Source organism: Myotis daubentonii, chromosome 2 (assembly GCF_963259705.1).
Source record: "Myotis daubentonii chromosome 2, mMyoDau2.1, whole genome shotgun sequence".
Taxonomy (NCBI): domain Eukaryota; kingdom Metazoa; phylum Chordata; class Mammalia; order Chiroptera; family Vespertilionidae; genus Myotis; species Myotis daubentonii.
The window spans coordinates 21,033,745-21,055,519 of NC_081841.1; the positions used below are offsets into that span (position 1 = coordinate 21,033,745).

General features: G+C 41.6%; 1 protein-coding gene across 1 annotated transcript in view; it reads right to left on the reverse strand.

Annotated features, from left to right (window-relative positions):
- The window catches only part of ANO2 (anoctamin 2), a 310,151-nt gene that overhangs the window by 17,363 nt on the left and 271,013 nt on the right, over positions 1-21,775 (reverse strand). The window contains exons 20-22 of the mRNA XM_059681978.1: positions 20,081-20,226; positions 1,713-1,865; positions 1,308-1,360 (exon numbers count right to left, since the gene is read on the reverse strand). Coding sequence (XP_059537961.1) covers positions 1,308-1,360; positions 1,713-1,865; positions 20,081-20,226 — 352 coding nt within the window. The remainder of the gene's footprint in view (positions 1-1,307; positions 1,361-1,712; positions 1,866-20,080; positions 20,227-21,775) is intronic.

Consider the following 21,775-nt stretch of genomic DNA (forward strand, 5'->3'; position numbering starts at 1 on the left):
TATCTAAGCACTCTATAAATGTCTATGGAGCCAACCAAATGACAAATGAAAGATTATATGTTTGAATGTGGACATACTTTCTGCAAGGAAAATCTTAAATTCTTTTGGCAAGTGTTTATACTATATTCCACATCAACAATTAAAGCCCTTTTTAAAAATGTAGTTTAGGCATTGTTTTCTCAATGTACATATGAGTGTGAATGGTCATAACCATATTTGAGAACGAGTGACCTACTTATAACAAGCACAGCTACACTTACTGAGCACTGGCTATCCCTTTATCATCTCGTTTAACTTCCAGAATGATCCTGTTTGGTGGGTACTCTTATTCTTTCCCATTTTCAAAGATAAGTGAAAAAGTCTTAGAGAGGTCAGTAAAGTACAGCTTCTTTCCTTGTACTGTATAGGTAGAAAGTGCTTAGTACTCAGGGCCTCCTCTTTAGTAGACACAACTCCAAAGTAGTTATTGATCTATTTTCCAAATTGCACCTTATTTCTCAAAATGTGTGTTTCTTACATCAAACATTCAAAATGCAATGAGTTGATTCTCTCTGCCTCCCCTCACACCTCTCCAGCCAGTTTATGTGTTCTTGATATGGAATCAGGTCACACCTAGGATCAACGTTTCTCTTACAAATAGGCTATGGGTTTCTTGGTGTTCACTAAGCTGGCTGATATTTTCTTGAGAGATGGAAGAGGAGGCCCTGCCTGGTCACCATCCATACAGAAGGCAGAAGCAAAAGGAGCTGTTGGCTTGGGCCCAGAAGGATTTCCTTTGAAATGTGGACATGTCTGGCAAGGCAGTTAAGGATGTCACAACAGGTAGGACCCCTCTTCTTCCATGTCCTATCTTCACCCACGCAGTGCCATGGGGATAATTAAGACTTCATATTGACAACCTGGAGGAACCGTAATTAGGAATTGCAGCCTGGGCAATGCTCCAGGTATTGTTTAGCTCAGGAGTAGAAAAGAGAGGAAAGAGATGGATAGATACGTGGAATTCTTTCCTCATTATTCTTGGCTCTGCGCAAAGGTCTGATTTTGCCTCTTAAGGAGAAGTTTTGCATTGTGGTGGGTAATTACCCTCCTTTCTCTTAATGAAATTAACAATTAAGTGGCATGGTTCTGGCAACAGCATGATGAGTTAGAAGGTTTGTACACACTATTAACCCAGGGGCCTATCTTAAATAAAACTCCAAATGGAAAAGACTGAGAGGTGACAAGGACTGGTGTCCTGCTTGTAAAACCTGAGATCCTCAGGAATGCCCTTCCCACAGAGTTAGGGTGTCATGAATGTAAACACTTACATTGCTGATAACGGAGAACTTGCCGATTCCAGAGAGAATGTCAAACCAAATCCCTGTAAGACAGAATGGAAGGCGTCTGGCTTACTCCTGCCCTTCGCCCAGTGATGACAACCTTGCAGCTCAGGGTGATGCTCTGCAGGCATGTTACTGGGGAAGGGTTACTGGGCCCCTAGGAGTGGGCTTGTCTGGAGAGGTTCAGGTACTCCCCTGTCTAGAAACCAGGGGTGCAACTGAGGTGGAAAACGTAGCCTCTGAAAGCCTCCCAGTACCTGAAGATCTGAGGATGAGGATGAGGAGCTCAAAGGGGTGAAGAGGCAAGGGCTTCCCCAACCTTATGGGTTCCCAACACAGTGAGAAGGTGGTGGTGGGGATGGGTTTTCTACCACCTCTAAACAGGGGACATACCAATATCTTTGGTTCTCACAGCATCTGGCCGTCTCAGCTCCGTGACAAACTTCTTTGCATCCAGCCGCACTTCAATGACATTGTTGAGGAGGGCAAACACAGGTGCCAGAGGAAAGGAGGCCACAAAGAGGGTAACAAAGCCAAACTGGATGACTGAAAGAGAGGACAAGCACGAGAAGCTTCACCAGGGAGAAACAGGACTTAGATCAACTCCGCCTTGTAGCTCATGGCCCTGGTGTTCCTTATACAGTCTCTTTCTACCTCGCTCTCTTAGGTTCCCTTTTCCTCGTGCCCCACAATCCTGGGTGTTGCCTTCTCAGTCCCTGCAGGCCTACTGGTCAATGCTATCACCCGGGATCCAAGTGCTGTACTAGATAAGAGAAAAGGAAAAGTCTTGACTTTTACCTCTCCGACACCGCCCCCCCCCCTTTTTTTTTTCCATTCACTGATCCTGGTCACTTAACTTAGAGGTGACAAACTTTAACAGCAAAGGTCCAGAGAGTAAACATTTTTGCATTTGCAGGCCATCTGGTCTTGTCACAATGAATTAACTCTGCCATTGTAGCATGAAAGCAGCTACAGACAAAACGTAGACAGATGAGCTTGGGAACACAAAACTTTATTTACAAAAGTAGTAGAGAAGGGGGCTGGGGTTGGCCCATGGGCCATGGCTTTCCAAACCCTGATGTAACTTCTAAAAAATCATCTCCCAAATTTGGCCTGTTCTTTCCATATCCATAGTCGCTGCCTTTATTTAGTAAGTTTATTCATTCATCTCACATTTATTGAGAGTTCACTGAATGTCAGGCACTGTGCCAAGTATTTAAGGAGGCAGAGGTCTGGTTCTGCCTTCAAGGAGCTGGGTGTAAGCAGAAAAGAGAAATGTACACAAAGACGTGCAACACGACTTTATGTGTGCCGAGGGAGGAAGAAGAATGTACAGAGACAGCAGAGCACAAAGGAGGGAGCGTGCATGTCTGTTCTAAGGAGACTCTCCGTATCAAACACCTACACTTCGCCTTCAAAGATAGGCCTGCAGTTCCAGCAAGACTGGATGAAAGAAAGCATTCCAAGCCCCAGTAGCAGCGTGAAAAGCAAGCGGAAGCAGCCTGTGCCCATCAGATGTTGCTGTTAGGAATCCAGGCCCTCATTTCCACCTGGACAACTGCATCAGTCTCCTCACTGTGTCCTTGTCCCCAGTTGTTCTATGCTTCTGTAGTCTCATGGGTCCTGATTCTGTCACTTCCCCACTCATAAAAATTTCCCTTGGCTCCCCTCTGTTTACTGGATATAATCCAAATTACGTATCTTGGAATGCTGGTACCTCACACTTGGCTCCCAACCTGCCTCTCTAGCCCTGTCTACCAACATCTCCACCACAACCACCATGCTTCTGCCTTTTAGCACCCTGAACTTCTCGCCCTCCTGATTTTCCCCTGAACATATTATCCACTGGTGCACAATAAGTATTCATTCATTCTCAAGCTAGCAAACTCCTATGCATACCCAAGACCATTCCAATGCCCACTCCTTGTACATGCCTGTTGCAGCCATCACTGTATGCTATTGGGATGGAGCTACTCACAGGTCTTTATTTCCCACTAGAAAGGGCTTTATCCATTCCAGATGCTCAGTACATATTTACTGATGCAAACACAGTGCCAGACAATTACAATCTAATAGGACTTCCCTATATACTAAGGGCAAGTTATTTAACTTCTCCATGTCTCAGGTATTTCTAATGTAAATTTATAATAATAATAATAAGGTCCACCTAATGGGGTTGTCATAAGGGTAAATGTTATTGCATATATAAAGTGCTTAGAACAATGTCAGCCACTTAATTACTCAATAATGTTACCTGTTATGTGCAATTTTACTCTAATTGGAATAAATATCAATACATACAGATGGCTGTGATGCATACTGCATACTTCTATGCTAGATGAACACAAACTTAAGGTAAAAGCACTAAACAAAAGTTAGAAGGCTGGACTGCTAGTCCTGGATATCACTGGCTGTATGCTCTTGGACAATTCTCTGTTTCAATGGACTTCAGCATCTTCATTGATAAATTGATAATAGTTTAAATTCCCTTCAGGTCAGACTTGCTATAGTGCCATGATTCTCATTCTCTTGGACAAGCTTCAAGATTCTAGAATATTCAAATAAAGAATGAAAAACTGGGATTCAAAACTAAAAAATAAAAGTTCACAGAGCGATCACCCTCATCACAGCAAAAGTTTCAAGAAAGAGAACACATGGGGAACATTTGCACAACTGCTTTTGAACCAGCAGTTCTCTTGGGCCCACAATGTGTGTTATTGCTCTAATACAGCCCTATCCCTGCCATTGTCCTTGATGCCCAATGGGTGCTCAGCAGGTTCTAGGAGATTGACAGGTGCCAGTTGGTGGCAAGATGCACCAGAAGGCACAGGTTTGTCAAGGTTGGGCCATGGAATGTTGGCCTGGCTAAATGGGAGGTCAAAGGGGACTGTGGAGTGGTTGTGGAGGAGAAATCTTAAAAATCAAGCTCTGGGAGGCAGTTCAAATGCAGGGTCTATAGCAGTGGTTCTCAACCTTGGCTGCACATTAGAAACACCTGGGAATCTTTTTAAAATCCTGATTTCTGGGCCTCATCCTCCGGAAATTCTATTTCTTTGTTATGGGGTGGGGCCACATTAGTAACAAAGAAACAGGATTTCTGGAGGATGAGGCCCAGAAATCAGTATTTTAAAAAGATTCCCAGGTGATTCTAATGTGCAGCCAAGGTTGAGAACCACTGGTCTATAGCATCTCTTAAATGAGGCATTGCTGAGGAATTCACTTAAAGTCGGGGGTGCGGATGAGGGCAAAGGAAGTTAAGGGGAAAGGAATTAATAAGGAATGCAAATCAGATGTTAGACTGGCTTTCTAAAACCTATAAAATAACTGTCTATGTTTATGTATATACATATAACTATATCTTTCTTTATAGAGTTCTAAGTTGATCTTGATTCTATGGCAAGCTCTATAGTGTAAATGTTCTTTCCATAAATGACTTCCTCCAGCAAAACTGTACAAACTCTTAAGCACCAGCAAGGGTTTGTCGGAGTGACTGATAGGGGTGGGGAAGGGGCAAGTTACTTCTGAGTGACCATAAATATATACAGCATGCCGTCATCACACTCATGCAAATGGCTCGAGGAAATCTAACATCCTTCCAGGATCATAGGAAAAATGGGACTCTCCACTCCTCTCCTTAGTTCACATGAACTCCAGAGGCAGACGTGAGCTTTCTCCTCTGGGCTTGCCCTGATGGTCTACTTTTCTATCTCCATAAACTCTCCAGACACAGGCTCTCTTTTGTCCCTCTTCTGTTGACACAAATAACTTCCAGTGATGGTTCAATGCTAATAGTGCTCACAAATTATCCTAACCCTACAACACAATGTCTATTCTCTTTCCCCAGCCATGTAAATCTATGTGTTAAGGACTGGACAACCTCAAGGGAGAGGGTTCAGCAAAGGCCAGAGGTGCTGGGCCTGCAGTGATAGGACAGCCCTGCCCTGTCTTCTGAGGTCACTCCTCAGTCTCCTGGGCCAAAAGAAGCCACTCTCTGAAGATGTCCCTTTGCCTCCTTGGACTGGGTACCCTAAGCATTTCCACAAATCAACACAAAGAGGCAGAAACAAATAGGAAGTTTTGTTTTATCTCTTAGGGAGAAAAACAAAACAAAAAAACAACAAAACAGAAAACAAAAAACCCAAAACACAACCTTCTAGCATATAAATGCCAAATTCAAGACTCACTCTTTGTAGTCAAAGGTCTAAATGCTATATCAGATAGGCGTCCTTCTGGATTCAGTTCAGAGGACACAATGATACCGGCCTTCACCAACACCAAGATTTGCTTCTAAAAACAGCCAGCCTCCATTAGGATAAGAGCAACGCCGGAAATCCTCAGTGCACTGCATAATAGAAGCCAGCTTGGCTTGACCAATAACAGATTAAGCCTGGCCAAGTCAATTAGGGAAGAATCCATAGTTGATTTTCAACTAAATCTTTACAAAGCCTGTTGCAAAGTGCCCCAGAAATGCTGAGCAGGAAGCACAAAGGCTGGAAATACTCCTGGGCACAAACCCCATTGGTTTTCTCTCTCACTCAAGCAGCCAGGGGCCTTTTAAAATAACCACCAGCCCTATTCTGCCTGATGCTGGAGACAATTAAAATCTTGGCCTTGATTACCTGGGTTTAGGCTAAAATAACAAAGAGGAGGGGGTTAAACTAAACAAGATGGCATCCAGCAAGGACATTCCAGGACCATCTGCTCAAAGAAAATATATATATATTAGGTAGAATAAAATGAACTGGTCAGGATTGATGGAAATGCTCTTGATGGAGCACAACTCTGATTTTTTATTCATTTATTTAAAATTCTTCAATGTAAATATCAACCTTCCCACACACACACACACACACACACACACACACACACACACACACACACACGAAAGTCCAGATCTTTCGTCTGACATTCAAGACTCTTTGTGATATAACCCTAACTTATTTTTACCAGATACATTTCCTTTCCATCTATGCTCTGGTCTCAGGGCTAATATTTAGCTGCTATGCTTGGAGACCAACCCTGCCTGTTTTCCAACCATTTCAAAATCATTTGTACTTCCTCAAACTCACCATGTCTTCCACATTTTCGAGCCTTTGCACCTATTACTACTGTCTGCAATTTTCCTTCTCTTTCTGTCTGCTGAATGAATTACTATTTATCTTTCAGGTTCAACCCAAATCTAACCTTCTCTAAAAAGACTACTCCACTCTAGTCCCTACTACATCGCCCAGTAGGCACCATGGCATCTCTTCTCATCATGCCCATAATTCCTTACACACATCACTCTATTTGTTTATTTGACTTGTTCCCTAGATGGTAAGTCCCTTGAGACCATGAACATATTTCATTCTTTTCTGAATCCTCACAATTTAGTGTGGCCCCCATCCCATTAACAGATGCTCAGAGGTTATCCTTCCATAAATGCAAACTTATTTTCACCAGCTGTAAATACAAACACACAAAAAAGCAGACAACTAAACTGAAAAGAAAGCATCGCAGTTAGTGATGGTGAGGCGAGATAGAGGTACAAGTACAAATACCTCCACACAGCAGTTCTCAGTACTGTAATTTGCACAGAAGACTTTGAAGAAAGTTAGAGTCAAAACAGTCAATTAGGAGAGTCTAATTCTAATAAAAATAACAATAGCTTTGTTTTTAACTTTCTATAATTTACTAAAAGCAACACAGTCTGCTGAAGGGGATTGAAAACTGGGGACTAAAGATTCCTCCCTTTCATGTGCCACTAATAAGCAATATAATGGCATAAGTGAGGGACACATTGATGTGAGTTTGTCTTCTAACTCAGGAAGCAGATACTCAAAAGATTCAGCTAGAAACAACTCATTAATATAAACACTTATGTTAAAAAGCACAGCCAGGGAAGGTCATCATTATTTACTTCATCAGCCCATATTTCAAGGTTATGCCCAGTGTAAAAAGAATTGCAAGTGTTGATTGACTAAGATAACAAGAAGAAAGGCATGAGCTTGTTCCTCAGCATGGTTCTCTATTGTGTAGGGGAACAATAGAAGTCTTAATAGAAATATAAGAGGGTTCTCAATATCCATCGTTCACCATTCATTCATTCATGCAGTTTATTTATCCAACGAGCATTTACTGAGCACATTCTATATACTGGGCACCATGCTCATTGCTAGAAAACAAAGATGACTAGATTACTGTGTCATCCTTCCAAGAGCTCAGAGCATGCAGTGGGGAAGATAGACATGTAAACAAACCCTGCCAGAGTCATGGAGTTAGAACTCTAACGGCAGCATTAACAGAGTGCAGTGAAGCACTGGGGCAGGAGAAACTCACTCTCAACAGTGGGTCCATGAATCTTCACAGATTCATAACCCCTGGACTTGACTTGGAGGACAAGTAAAAGAGGCACCTAAAGGTTTGCTATATGGTTGGTTGTTAAGATCTTTCCTGCAAATCCACTGATCCAAATTCACAAATTATTTAGGAAATAGAGACAATACATGGAATTCCTTTCAATCTGCATGGGATTTTATACAATGGATTAGGTTCAATACAGAAACCCTGGAAGTCATAACAGGAAGAAACATGCTTGAAATGAACAGCTTAAGTACTACAAGTTTACTGCATACAAATCAATGTAATACTGGGATAGATTAGCAAGGCATTTTCTTCATTTCTCTGTGATTAAGGGAGACTTAGTCCCCACTTTTTCTTCACCCACACATAAATGGTAAAATATTAGCTTCTTCAGATGTAGAGAGGACCAATGACTTCCAAGAGTCCTGCTACTCAAGCAGTCAAAGTCTAGTTGTAACAAGGGATCTCAGGTTGACAACATGACATGTCTTGGGAGCCAGGGTAGAGTCATGGGAGCCTTCAGAGGTAAACCCTACTGATGGCACAGAAAGGGGCAGGAGAATGTGGCTTTTGGCCACAGGAGGCTTAATGGTCTGGGCCATGGTCTTCAGAAAAATCTGCCCAGTGTTTCCCTTCCATGTCCTCTGAGCCAAACTCCAAACCCTTGGAAATCATGGAGCTGCATCTATCATGCACAGACAGCATGCTTCCTGGTTTATAAAGTGATCTTCAGTGTCAAGTATCATTATCTCCATTTTACAAGTGAAAAGACTGAGTCTCAGAGAGGTGAAATATTTTTTCCAGGTCCACACACCTACCAATTGATGAAGCTGGGAAGCAAAGATAGTTTGTGATGTCAACCAAATTCAACGTCCTTTTACCATGGAAAAATGTAAATATTCAACCCTAACGCAGCCGTGTCCCTTCTCCCTCCCTGGTTACTCTCACATCTGAAGTTTCCATTATTGGATCTTCTCTAATCTGATTTATATTCTTTTCATACAGATACTTCCATTCTCCAAAGTGTTTTTAGTCACTTATACATGTCTTCTATCCCTGCTGTTTTCTGTGTCATTGCTCCCACTGGCCTGCATTAACGCCACCTCAAAAGTCCTATTTCAATGGACCTAGTTCAGCTTCTTAAAACTAGAGAGAATTGAGTTGGTGAGATCTACTGATACATTTCTGATTTCCAGAGAACAGCCTGGTAAATTTCCAATAAATGTTTATTGAGTGAACCAATGAATGACCTGCCTTACTCACTCTTGTTTACTTTATCCACCTGCATAATGGGAATGTGAGGACCAGTTATTCATCCATCCTTCTTCCCATCCATCCATCCATCCATCCATCCATCCATCCATCCCTTATTACTCTCCCTTCTCCCTCTATTTATTTGGGCTGTGGTCCCAAATTTGTTCACTCATTCATTTCCCAACCACTAACTGGGCATTTCCTGCATGTCAGAAACTTTCTGTGGTACACGTAGGGGTGTGGCATCCAGATATATTTCTTTAAGTATTTATGGGAAGAGGGACTCCTATAACAGATAATGATGAGCAAAGTATGCTTCAGAAGCCAAAGGAGGAAAATGACTGTGACTCATGCTACTTCCCAGAAATACTGGAATGCAACCCTTGATGCTGCCTGAACTGCATTTAGGTGCCATTTGAAGAAGATGGCAGATGCCTGATTATCCGGTAGGATGACTCAATTTGTATAAGCAGAATGGCCAAAGGAAAGGAATTTCCTGGGTCTTTAAGTCATTGCCTTATAGTACAAAACTTGGAGTTCTGTGGACAGAATGTGCAGGCTTCAGTGCTAATGGCTGGGCAGATATTTTGGGATATTTTATCACATATAGCCAAGGCACACTTAAGACTAATTTTATATATTTAGCCTCTTCGGAAACTTGAAAATTACCTAGTGTGATCCCTACCACCCATGACCAAAGAACATGGAAGTTGGAAGGAATCTTGGGTGTCACCTAAGTTATTACTCTATCTGAAGCCTCACTCTATCTGAAGCTCTTATATTCTTTTTTGAATAAGAGGCCACTTTTACTTGATCATTTCCAGGGGAGGGTCCCTAGTGATGTCTGGAGCCAGCTCTTCACATTGTTCTTTACTCTCTGTCTCTGTGCTAAGTCACTGAGACTTTGGAAGTATTTGTTATAAAGCATTATCCTGGCAATAGTTGACTATTACATGGAATATTTTGTCAGAACTACCTAAACAATAAGTCCATTATTTTGAGTTGCTGTAGGAAAACTGCCCTTATTTAGGAGGATAGCATTCCCTGATTACAAGCACCTCAAAATAAAGAATCTTGGCTTCTGGAGGCAGGAAAGGGGGTAGACTGTCCAGCTAAATCAATACAGTCAGGGTTTGTGAAGAGCACTGATAAGAGTTGATGTCTATAAAGTCCAACTGTCATTTTGTCATCACGGTCCTCACTAAAGGGTGACTTTTTTCATTCTTTCTGTGTCTTCCTTCTTCATCAAACAAACATTTATTGAGCACCTACTGTGTGCCAGGCCCTATGGTTAAGTGCTGTGACTAAATAAGACACAAATCTTGCCCATCACAATTTAGTAAATAACAGGAATCTAGGTCATTGTTGTTCAGCTGAGAAGAACCAACAATTGCATAACTGACTTATCTGATAAAATGGTGATAAAACTTTATCAGGAGAGTCTTTGGGAACTTGTCACTAAACTCTTCTTATAGGATTAAATTCAGGCTTGTGTTTTTGTGCCAAATCCCACTCTCTAAAATTCAACTGCTACAAGTGTCCAGACAACTTTGCTAGCAGCTCTTAAAGCAACTGAAGCATTTCCTCTCATCGGGCCCTGAGGAAAACTCAAAACTAGGCTGTGAGGGGCTGTGGTAAAGCAGCTTTGAAGCCCCATTTTGGGGTTGGGGACAGTGATGATTAATGTCAAGGCTTGCTCCTGGGCCAGCATTCTTTTCTCCCCTCAGAGGTGGGGGATGGGGAACTACCCTTGAAGTCCTCTTAGTAAGCTCTTCAGGAAAAGGGTTTGATATTGGAGATTCCCTCGAAAGCTTGCTGCTCCCCTCACAGGTTTTTCCAGCTTAATCCCTCACTCTCAGGTTTCTCTTTGTCTGGAGCCAGCCCATCCCCACCAGGAATCCTGCCCAGAGGTAGCTCTCTACCACCAAAACCCCCTCCTCCAGGCTGAATCCCAGCCTAACCCTCCCTCCCAGCTTCCCCTTCACCTCATGGCCCCTCCCCCATGCCTGCTGGGCCCTGGGCCCTGGTTCCAGCACAATTTAGAAAAATGTAAATATAATACATCTCTCCCTGCTGCCTCCCTCAACTGATGACCTGCCTCACCATTACAACTGACAGGCTCGGAGTGGGCTCAGCGCACTTCCTGTCTGCATGGGTGGTCCTGGGGATCACGGGGAAGGAAGCTGACAGCTGAGAGCAGGGCCAGGGATCACCATGTCAGGCACACCAGAGGCAGTGGGCTGCTTTGGTTTCACTGCTCTCGTTTTTGCTCAAAGCCCAAGACAAGGGCCTTTCTGGAGTTGGGGAGGTCTATGTTGTTGGGAAGGAAGGAGAAAACTTCACTCCACCCCATCCCTTCAATGAAGCCTAAGTTCCTAGGGGTCCTGAATGGTCTGTAGATTCAGTTCCATGAATGAGCCCTTGAGGTGACCTTAGGCAACTGGCATCACCTGCTGGGCCTCTTGGTTCCCAGGAGCATGGTCCAGCTCAGCCGTGGGCAAACTACAGCCCGCGGGCCGGATCCAGCCCATTTGAAATGAATAAAACTAAAAAAAAAAAAAAAAGACCGTACCCTTTTATGTAATGATGCTTACTTTGAATTTATATTAGTTCACACAAACACTCCATCCATGCTTTTGTTCCGGCCCTCCAGTCCAGTTTAAGAACCCATTGTGGCCCTCGAGTCAAAAAGTTTTCCCACCCCTGGTCCAGCTGGTATGTAAAAATTCAGATGCCAGCACTAGAAGAGACCCTGGAGGTCACCTGGTCCAGTAGATTGAAACTCTTTATTCTTGTCAAGATAGTCAATGAAAAATGATTATGCACACCACTCACTTCTGTTGGTGAAGCCATGATTTGAAAACTCCCTTGTTTTCTCACTCAAAAATAATCTAGGAATGTGAGAAAGTGAGGATGGCATTGGCACTGTTTTACTTTATATTTTAAAAATATATTATTAGCAGTAGTGCATTGCTTGTGACTTGTTACATAATTGGTTATGACCACTGAACAGTGAGTTGCATCTCTGCAAGGAAAAACTCATCTGGTCTAATTGCCTATACACTTGACCCTTGAATAGCATGGTTTGAACTGTACAGATTTTTTTAAACTCAATGGTACCGATAAATACAGTACTATAAATATATTTTCTCTTCCTTCTGATTTTTTAGTAACATTTTCCTCTAATTTACTTTATTATAAAGATACAGTATATAATACACATAATGTACAAAATATATTAATCCTCACCCGAGGATATTTTTTTCCATTGAATTTTAGAGAAAGTAGAAAGGAAGATGGTAGATGGATGAGAGAGAGAGAGAGAGAGAGAGAGAGAGAGAGAGAGAGAGAGAGAGAGAAACATTGATATGAGAGAAAAACATCCATTGGCTGCCTCCTGCGTGTGTCCTGAGGATCAAGTCTGCAACTCAGGTACATGCCCTTGACCAGGAATCAAACCTGTGACCCTTTGATGAGCAGGTGGATGCTCTAACCACTAAGCACACTGGCCAGAGCTATGTGCAGGTGGGTTTTTTTTTTTTATTGTGTGGGGAGTCAGTGCCTCCAATTCCTGCATTGTTCAAAGGCCAAATATAATGTCAAGGAGGAAAATGAGGCCCAGAGAGATATATGACATGCTCAAGATCACACTGATAGATAAAGGCAGACCTGAATTAACACCCAAGTCTCACCTGACAACCTGGAAAAATGAGAAGGAGAGATACTGATCTGCCCTACAGTGACCATCTGAAAATAAAAGGAACTTTCACTTTGAAGACACGGGGTGCAGAGAAATCAGAAGTAGTGGTATAATTACTATCACCAAGTCTTAGTTATCCATGGGATAGCAGAAATGAGTGCCTCCAACTAAATTTTGACATGTGTAAACTCAGTCTTCATTCCCACCAAGCTGTTTCCCAGAGCTGCCACCTATGAGCAGCATGGATGGGTTCACATTACGCCTTCTCTTATTTCCCTAGCTTCCTCACTGGAAAGGAGTTCATAATAGGCCTGCGATGGGGGAGGGGAAAAGGCAGAAGCCAAGGGCAAGAGAGGGAAAGAGGAAGACTTGAAAGGAGGAGGAGGCAGAGAAAGAGAAACAAGGATAACCACCATTCCTGACAATCCACTCCCTGGATTAGCAGCCCATTAAATGAGAATTGATGTCAGCCTGACTAGAAGTGAGGTTGTTTATTCAGTCCTGCTTTACTGGTTTACCCAATATGTTTCCAGTGCCCATGCTGTGGCAGGGGCTGTGCAAGGCCTTGCAATTGGAGGAAGCTGCCTTCGGGAAATTAATTACCAACAGGCATCACTGATTTAAGAGGCAGCTTGTCTGAAATGCTGTGGAGGAGGGAGCTGAAATACTGAGGATGGGGAGAAGGGTGAGGTTAGGGAAGGGAAGGTGCTTTGGAGGGGAGGAGACAGAGCTGGGTTTGGTCATGTGAATGGGAAGGCACAGGGAATTGCAGGGCAAGGGAAATATGCAAGATCAGGCATGAAAGGCTGTGGGTAAAAAAACGGTCCGTGAGGTTCATTGTGGCTGGACCTCGTATCCATAAAAGGGCCTAGGGTTCAATAAATTGACAGGATGTCCCACGAAGGCCTTGTTAAGGATATGAGACTGGAAGTTTCTGAACAATGGATGATAAGACCAACCCTACCCTCCGAAATAATAAACAGCGCAGTCGTGGGATGGTGGTTGCAAGTGACTGTGTTGAGGTTGTAGCAGAAAAAGCAGCAAGTAGAGGAGGCTAAGAGGCTACCCACAGGAGCAGCTTCCAGAGATATTCCAGGGGAAAGACCCTCCCACTGGATGGGACTGTGTGGAGACAGAAAGTGAAGAACAGTGATGCGGAGATTTCTCAGCGAGGGGCCTGGAGGATGGTGGGGCCACAGATGTGGTAGATAACTCAGAAAATAGTCACAGGAACTAAGTTTCCAGTCAGGAGGGTTGAGACATGTTTTCCCAGAGATGGATTCTTTTCCTGGTCTTGTCTAAAGTCCCAAAACAGGCCTGAGTTGATGGCTGGGAGAGGAGCCTCTTGTTTCCAGACCTGACTTTGTGCTGCTCAGTTGGAAGTTTCTAAAACCTAAGGATGTTCAGTGAGTGGGTAGTTACAGGCCAAAGGCACACTAGAGTGGCCAGTTCTCTGTCACACACCTCTGCTCGGTCAAATGAAAGCTGCAAAGACCTAATGTCTTCGAAGCAAGCAGTTAGCTGCATTTTTTCTATGACAACCAGGTCCTTTCTTGTGACTGTCTGCCCATTTCTCTCTGCCACTGGATCCTAAGGGTCTGCAGGGCCCCTAGACCCATTTGTTGCCTTGGTGTCCTCAGTGCCTGGCACAGGTCCTGACACACCATTACCCTCAGGAATGGCTTAGAGGGGCGGTACAGAGGGAAAGAATTGAAATTGGAGTTGAACTTAAATCCTGAGTCTGAGTGAGAGCATTCCACTCTGTCCACTTCCACTAATGACTTGATCCCTGAAGGCAAAGGAACAAATTAAAACCAGAAGTGACTTTTCTTTGAGGGAAATCCTGATAATAAACAAGGTTTACTTTGTTCTTGGGAGATGAAAATTGCTGCATATTAAAAATACATAGAAATATGTTTACGGTGAAAAGGAAGGCTGGCCCAAATATCATAAAGTAAAGAGAAATGGGGTCTCTATTTCCCTGCTGCTGAAGGAAGGGGAGTTAAAGAGACATTCATTCAAGAAATGTTTTATTGAGCTTTTACTATGTTCCAGGAACTGTGCTGAGTGTTGTAACTAGAGAGGAATAAAGCTCAGTCTCTGCCCCTAAAGCACTCACATTTTCTCCTATATTGAAGCAAGTATAAGAGAGGAACTGAGGATGGGAGAACCAAAAATGCTTCCAAGAGATATCTTTGAGTCTGCACAGCTCAGCTAGAACTTGTTGCAGGCAGATAAGCAAATTCAGACCTAGTAACATGAGAAAACCAGATGTAAATATGGGGCATCATGAAGAGCATACAAAGCAGGAGCCAGTTCATATTATGCTAGGAGACTTGAATTTTATCTTAAAGTCAGTAACACTGAAGGGTTTTAAATAGAAAAGATAACATGCTCTGGATTGCATTTTAGAAAAGTTATTTTTAAAAGTGAGAAGGAGAAGGGGAAGAGGGAGAGAGAAAGGAAGCTGGGAGATAAGTTAGGAGGTATTTGTAGTAGATCAAGGAGGAGTGACTTCAATAGGAATTCAAAATTCTTAGTAGAGTCAAAGTTAGTGAGGTAAGGAGCCATACGCAAAAAAGACTCAGGATCATACTGAGCAGGCTTCTAGCCAACTCGAGTTGATGCAAAGTCAGAGAAGAGTCATGGAGAACACAGGGCCTATATCAAGTCATGGATGCTTTCCTAAACCCAGGAGTCCAAGCTTACAATTTCATGAGACAACTGGGATGCAGCTGCAAGGGTGTTGATGTCCTGGTCCCTGAGGTGGACCTGCCCCATGCATTTCCATCAGCTGGGCAATTCTTACAGGATTTGGTGTACATACCCAAAGAGCAGGGGAAACCAACAGCTCCTGGCCCTTCAGGATAATTATCTGGATTTCACTCCAAATAAATGAATAAGGAAATATGCAATCATCAATACACCTCTTATTCTATTACAATTTGACAGGATGAAAACTCAGGATTGCGCAAAATGAGATTTCCTCTAATGACTCTGTGAATAAGGCAAAGGAACAAATTAAAACCAGAAGTGACTTTTCTTTGAGGGAAATCCTGATAATAAACAAGGTTTACTTTGTTCTTGGGAGATGAAAATTGCTGCATATTAAAAATACATATAAATATGTTTACGGTGAAAAGGAAGGCTGGCCCAAATATCATAAAGTAAAGAGAAATGGGGTCTCTTTTCTCATTCATCTCATTCCCCACATTAGTAGTCCAAGGGCCTCAGAGCTTGGGTGTGTTTAAGAAGCTGGCGGAAGACTCTAAGAAGGATAACTGAATTCTTGAATCAAGAGTACAATAAATTATGTTTTGGATGACTAGAAGAACAAAAGTTTGTGGGTTATGATAAACAAATGACAAAAAGAACACATTTGAGATGTCAGACTTGTCATGTAGAGCCCTAAGGGCTTGAGATTCTCTGAAAGGACATCTTGGAATGTTTATATCTCAGGCTTCTGAGGGTGAGTCAGATTTACTTGGGAGACTGGGACCCTCAGTCTTTAAACATTACTACCCAACCTCACACTAATGGGGTGGGAAGACCCTCCAGGGTTCACAACATTCAGGGGCTTCACACCGTGTTTAGTCCATTTCTAGATTAAAGAGAAAGAAACTGGACTCCTGACAATACCAACTGTGGCTAATATTCATTGAAAACCTATGTACATCAAGCACTGTTTTTTTAGCTACTTTATATACATCACTTATTTCTCAGAACCATCCTAATAGGGTAAGTGCTGTTATCATCAACCCCACTTTTGAGATGAGCAAATTGGGCCTGGTTGAACTTAAATATCAAGCTCAGAGTCATGTAACTAGCTGCAGCAGACTTAAGATTCAAAGGCTGGTTGGTTTGATTCCAGAACCTGCTTCTAACCACACTTAGCCTACCTATACTGTTAGATGAAGCTGTCATTTAGTAAAGTTTATTCTACAGCCTTTGATTATAACTGGAAGCAAATACTTAAAGGGCAAAGAGGGTAATCCAGAGATGAAAAGAATGAAAGGACTCTAACTCAGAATCACTGTCCTTGTACTTATATAAAATATTAAATGAAATAGCCACATCTCTAAAAGGATTGACAGCAAAATGGCCTACCGAATTCTTTGATGGACTTTCTGTGAAACCCAGCTTAGAAAACCCATGTGTAATCCAGGCTTCCTCATCCAGACAAAACTGAATCAATATCAGATTGTTGACTGAATCAATATCAACTTGAATTGTTGAAGAGACTCTTCTGGTCTTCAAATTTGCTCCTCTAAGTACTTAATGTTTGATGAATGAATAAATTAATGAGTCTACCTGTGTTACCTCATTCCTTCCTTAGGTTTTACTATCTCCCTTCTATACTTGCTGCCCATTTCCTCAAGGGAAATAGAGTTCATACATAGTCACAGCATTAGCCAAGATTTCATAACTGCTCCCTGTGCCCTGATATGAAATGTAAACTTGTCTGATCTTCAAGGTTCTCTGTTAATCCCAGATCTTTACCTCAACCCTTTCTACCTAAAAAACAACATTTGCACTTGCCAGCCCTTTTCCTTAGCATGCTCTACCTTACTCTTATCATTGATATGCAAATCCTCAGAATGAGAATGGAACTTGGAGATCAAGTCTACCTCCTTCCCAGATTTGGAAAACTCTTCAGAACATCCTTGTACCACCATCAACCAAGCCCTGCTTTGAAAAATGATCCTTCACTTGCCACTTAAAATGAAAGAAACTTACTTCTGTTAAGAAACCTTCCCTTAATAATTAATAAATTCACAGTGGCCAAGACATGGAAACAACCATGTGATAGAGGACTCCATAAAGAAGATGTGGTACATACACACAATGGAATACTACTCAGCCATAAGAAAAGATGAAATACTGCCATTTGCAACAACGTGGATGGATCTTAAGAATATTATGCTAAGTAAAATAAGACAGTCAGGAAAAGTTAAGAACCACATGATTTCACTCATATGTGGGACATAAAATGGAAACCCGTGAACATAAACAGTAGTGTGGTGGTTGCCAGAGGGAAGGAGATTGGGGGAGAAGGGGGTCCTACTATATAGCGACAGTAGAAGATTTTAGTTTGGGTGGTGGGCACACAGTGCAATATACAGATCTTGTAACATAGAAACCACACCTGAAACCTACATGATCATGTTGATCAATGTCCCCATAATAAACAATTTAAAAATAAATTCATTCATTTGTTTTTATTTATCAGACATATTATCTGCCTGTTATATGTTAGGAAATGTACAATATTCTGGAGGAATATTGTAATAAACCTTAGTCCCTACTGACTGATCTTTGGAATCTAATAGAGTGAGTCTGCTGAAGAACAGATATGTGAGCAATATTACCATGATTTTGCAAGATACATCATCAGTGTATGTATCAAATGCAATGCTGAGACAGAAAAGCAAATAATTAATGATTCCTCCATTGAATCAATTTCACTCTCTATACTCTTGGTGTGATTTTTTTCCAGAAATCACCAAGTCTTCTAGTTGTTGTTTTTTCCTCTTCTCATGAATTTGTAATTACCCAAGTTTGAGACAGAGTGGCTGTCTATTCAATGATACAATGGCTCACAAATTGGAGCATATTTTCCTATACTCTGCCTTCCAAGGACCCAGGCAGGGCCATTAAGAGAAACAACACTTGACACTTCACATAGATTTTATATGTGCTAGACACTCTTCTAAGAACTTTACAGATATTGATTAATTAAATACAACAATCCTATAAGGTAGATATTATTATTATTATTATTATTATTATTATTATTTAAAGCTAAAGCTAATTGAGACACAAAGGTTGGCCACTTACCTAAAGCTGCCCAGCTAGTTGGTGATAAAGCTAGATTTTGAACCTAAGGCATGTGGCTCAAGGGTCTTTGATCTTAATCACTCAAAAGAGAAAGCTTTGAAATAGCTATCTGGACAGACAGCCATGTAAAACCTATACAGATAATGGGGTGGAAATGGGAGGGGACTGGAATTGGAGGGTGGAGGTTGGAAGACAGGGCTCAAAGATTTCTCATATAAACGTTTTCCAAATGGAAGCCTCAAATCTCTGGCAACCAATTTTTACTGAGAGGATGATAGGCATAGAATAGCATCTTAAATACAAGTAATCATCTCTGTGTAAATATCTAGTTGGAGAGGGATTAGAGGTAGCACTTAACTAAAGGTGAAAAGCATAAGGGAGCTATGTGTTTACATAAACTGGGTCTTGATGTTTTCTTTTCCTATTATTCCTGAAACAGATACAATGATTGTTTCTTCTCTGGTGAGTTTAGAATACAAAGCTCAGGTTTTGCCTGGAATTTTAGATCCCCAGAGCTAGAAGAGAAATTTTGAGGTCATCTAAAGCTGTAAGGAATAAGTCCTTTTCTCTACCCTTAATACACACACACACACACACACACACTTACACACACACTTTTACAACACAGAAGAGGATAAATATCCATTAGAAATAAGATGTAAAGTACCTGATGCCCAGAAGGGCATTAGTGGCCCTCTATTAAAAGTGATTAACCAAAGTAGGCAGGAGTCATCATGAAAATACAATGATATTAGGTATTGAGTTATTCTTTTGTTGGATCTGATTGATGTTTTTCCAACACTCTAGATTGAATAAATGTTTACATTATATGTCTGACCTCTTGGTCCTATGTTTTTAATTCATTAGTTCCAAGTCTTGGAAAGAGGATTCTCAAATATCCACCTCAATAAAAGATCATAATTATTCACAAGTAGCCAGGCGTTTGAAGGCAGCTGGCCTAAGTTGGGACACTTCTCATAATGGAAAACTCATGGCTTCTGGACCACATGTAAAACCACTGTGTTTTATCAGTCTGTCCTACATGCACTCCTGTTTTAAAGCCTATTCCAGAACAACCGGAGTCCCGGTAACTAGAAATCTATTTCTCACCCCTAAGTATCCTCAGGTTTTTTAAAGAAAAGTTGACATCTTACCCAGACCTACCTTATCAGAGTGGGGGACTCTCCTGTACTCTCCATGTCAAAGATGTATATAACTCGTGTTCCAAGTGTGATAGGACTAGTTTACTTTTCCTTAATGGAAACTCTGTCCTTAAATTTCAGACTTCACTATTTCTCTTTCAGCTTTATAGATGATAGAAGCCATGAAAAGGGACCTGAGAGACCAAACTTCTCATTTCAAGATGAGGGAGAGGAAGCTCAAGGAGAAGAGAGCATCATCCTAGTATCAACTTGGTGATAAGAGTTGTTCCTGGTTCTCATTCCAGGATTCTTTCTGCTGTACACTCCTTTACTTTTATGTGGCACTGAAGGTGACATTGTGTAACCAGGAAGCCCAGGAAGGTGCAGTGCCCGTCCCAGTCAATTCCCTAACCCTCTGCTCACTCCTCTCCCAGATCACATGTTTGAACCTGCATCCAGTGGAAGGAAAGATCATTAGCTCTTACTCATTTCCATGTACTCTGGAGTCAGTCCAGTGTATGGTTCCAAGCTGTAGTCTAGGTCCCACTGCTCTGGATGCCTTGAATGAGCAGAGTCAGTTTCTCCAGGTTCTGTTTCATCTTTCAGCTTCCGAAATAGTTTCTTTAGCTTCCTGGAAAAGAAATGGACCAGTCACCAAAAGCCTCTGGAAGACAGAGTTAGTTCTGCAGACAGAAAGGAGAAACTTAAGTGTTGACACTAAAGTTATCTCTGATCCAAGGACAGATAAAGGGATATGGAGGAGACTGTTCTTTTCTTAAAGACAACCTGAGAAGGTCTTCATCAGGATAATGAAAGGATCCCACACAAAGGATCATGAAAGAAACTAAATTCTTCTTGCATTTTAATAAGAAATAAGAGACTTGGCCCTGTCTGCCAAATACTGAGATAGTCTTATCATCTAGCAGGTGACCTGTCTGCCCTCTTCATGGGGAAGAGAGGAGAGGGTGTCCAGAAAATAGCAGAAAGATGCTCTCCTTCAAAGTCAAATATTTTTCAGGTCTTAATAACACAAATAGCACCATACTTCCATTAAAGCCAGGCAAAACACTGTCTACCAATGCTATGTGTTGAAATGAATCTCCTTTCAATTCATGTCAAAGTTCTAAACCCTAATGTGACTGTATTTAGAGACAGGACTTTCAGGAGTTCTTTAAGGTCAAATGAGGTCATAAATGTAGGGTCCTAATCAATAGGATTGGTACCCTTATGAAACAAGGAAGATACAGTGATCTCTCTGTGTTTACCAGGTGAGGACACAGTGAGGAGATGGTCATCTGCAAGCCAGCAAGAAGGCCCTCACTAGAAACTAAACTCTTCTAGGACTTAATTTTGAACTTTCCAGCCTCCAGCACCTTGATAAAAATAAGTTTCTGTTGTTTGAGCTACGTAGTCTGTGGCATTTTGTTATGGCAGCCCAAGTAGACTAAATCAATCACATTCAGGACTTTTTTGGTCTAGAATGATAACAAGACAATAATGGCTCCGCCTCTAGGGTTTGTATAAGGAATAAGTGAGAGAAAATTTATATACTTTTTATTACAGTTTCTGGGCATGGTAAGTATTCAATAGATGGTAGCTATTATCATTTTAACATTAAATGTTAAAATATACCTGAGGGTATAGTCTTTTCATACTTCCCATTGATGTATAATATATAGACAATGAAATTAGATGAAGGAGCAGGCTGCCAATTCTGCTAACTATTCTATGAGAAAATTCCTAGGAGATAGTTTAGAGGAGAACAGAAGAACAGATAGACTTGAAGAATTTAAAGGGATTTTGAAGTCCATGTTCCATCTAAATGCAGGACACCACCCCCGCCCTCCACATTCCTCACACAAGATTATGCACCCCCTGTGTGGCTATTTCCAGACTAGCACTCCTGTCAACATTAGGCATCTATTGTTAGAAAGTGCTTCTAACAGTTTATGGAAATCTAATAATTAAAAATTATGTTCTAATCAATGTCTTTCTAATATCAGTTGCCATCAGGAAGATGTAGTATAGTGTAATGGGTAAAGTCTGATCTTTGAGGTCAGAAAATAGTTGTTTAAAGCCCAGAGTCACACTTCACCAGCTGCAGTTTCTTAAGCCAGTTATTAAAACTCCATAAGTTTTACTTTCTTATCAATGAGCAAATGTTAACTAGCTCACAGGGT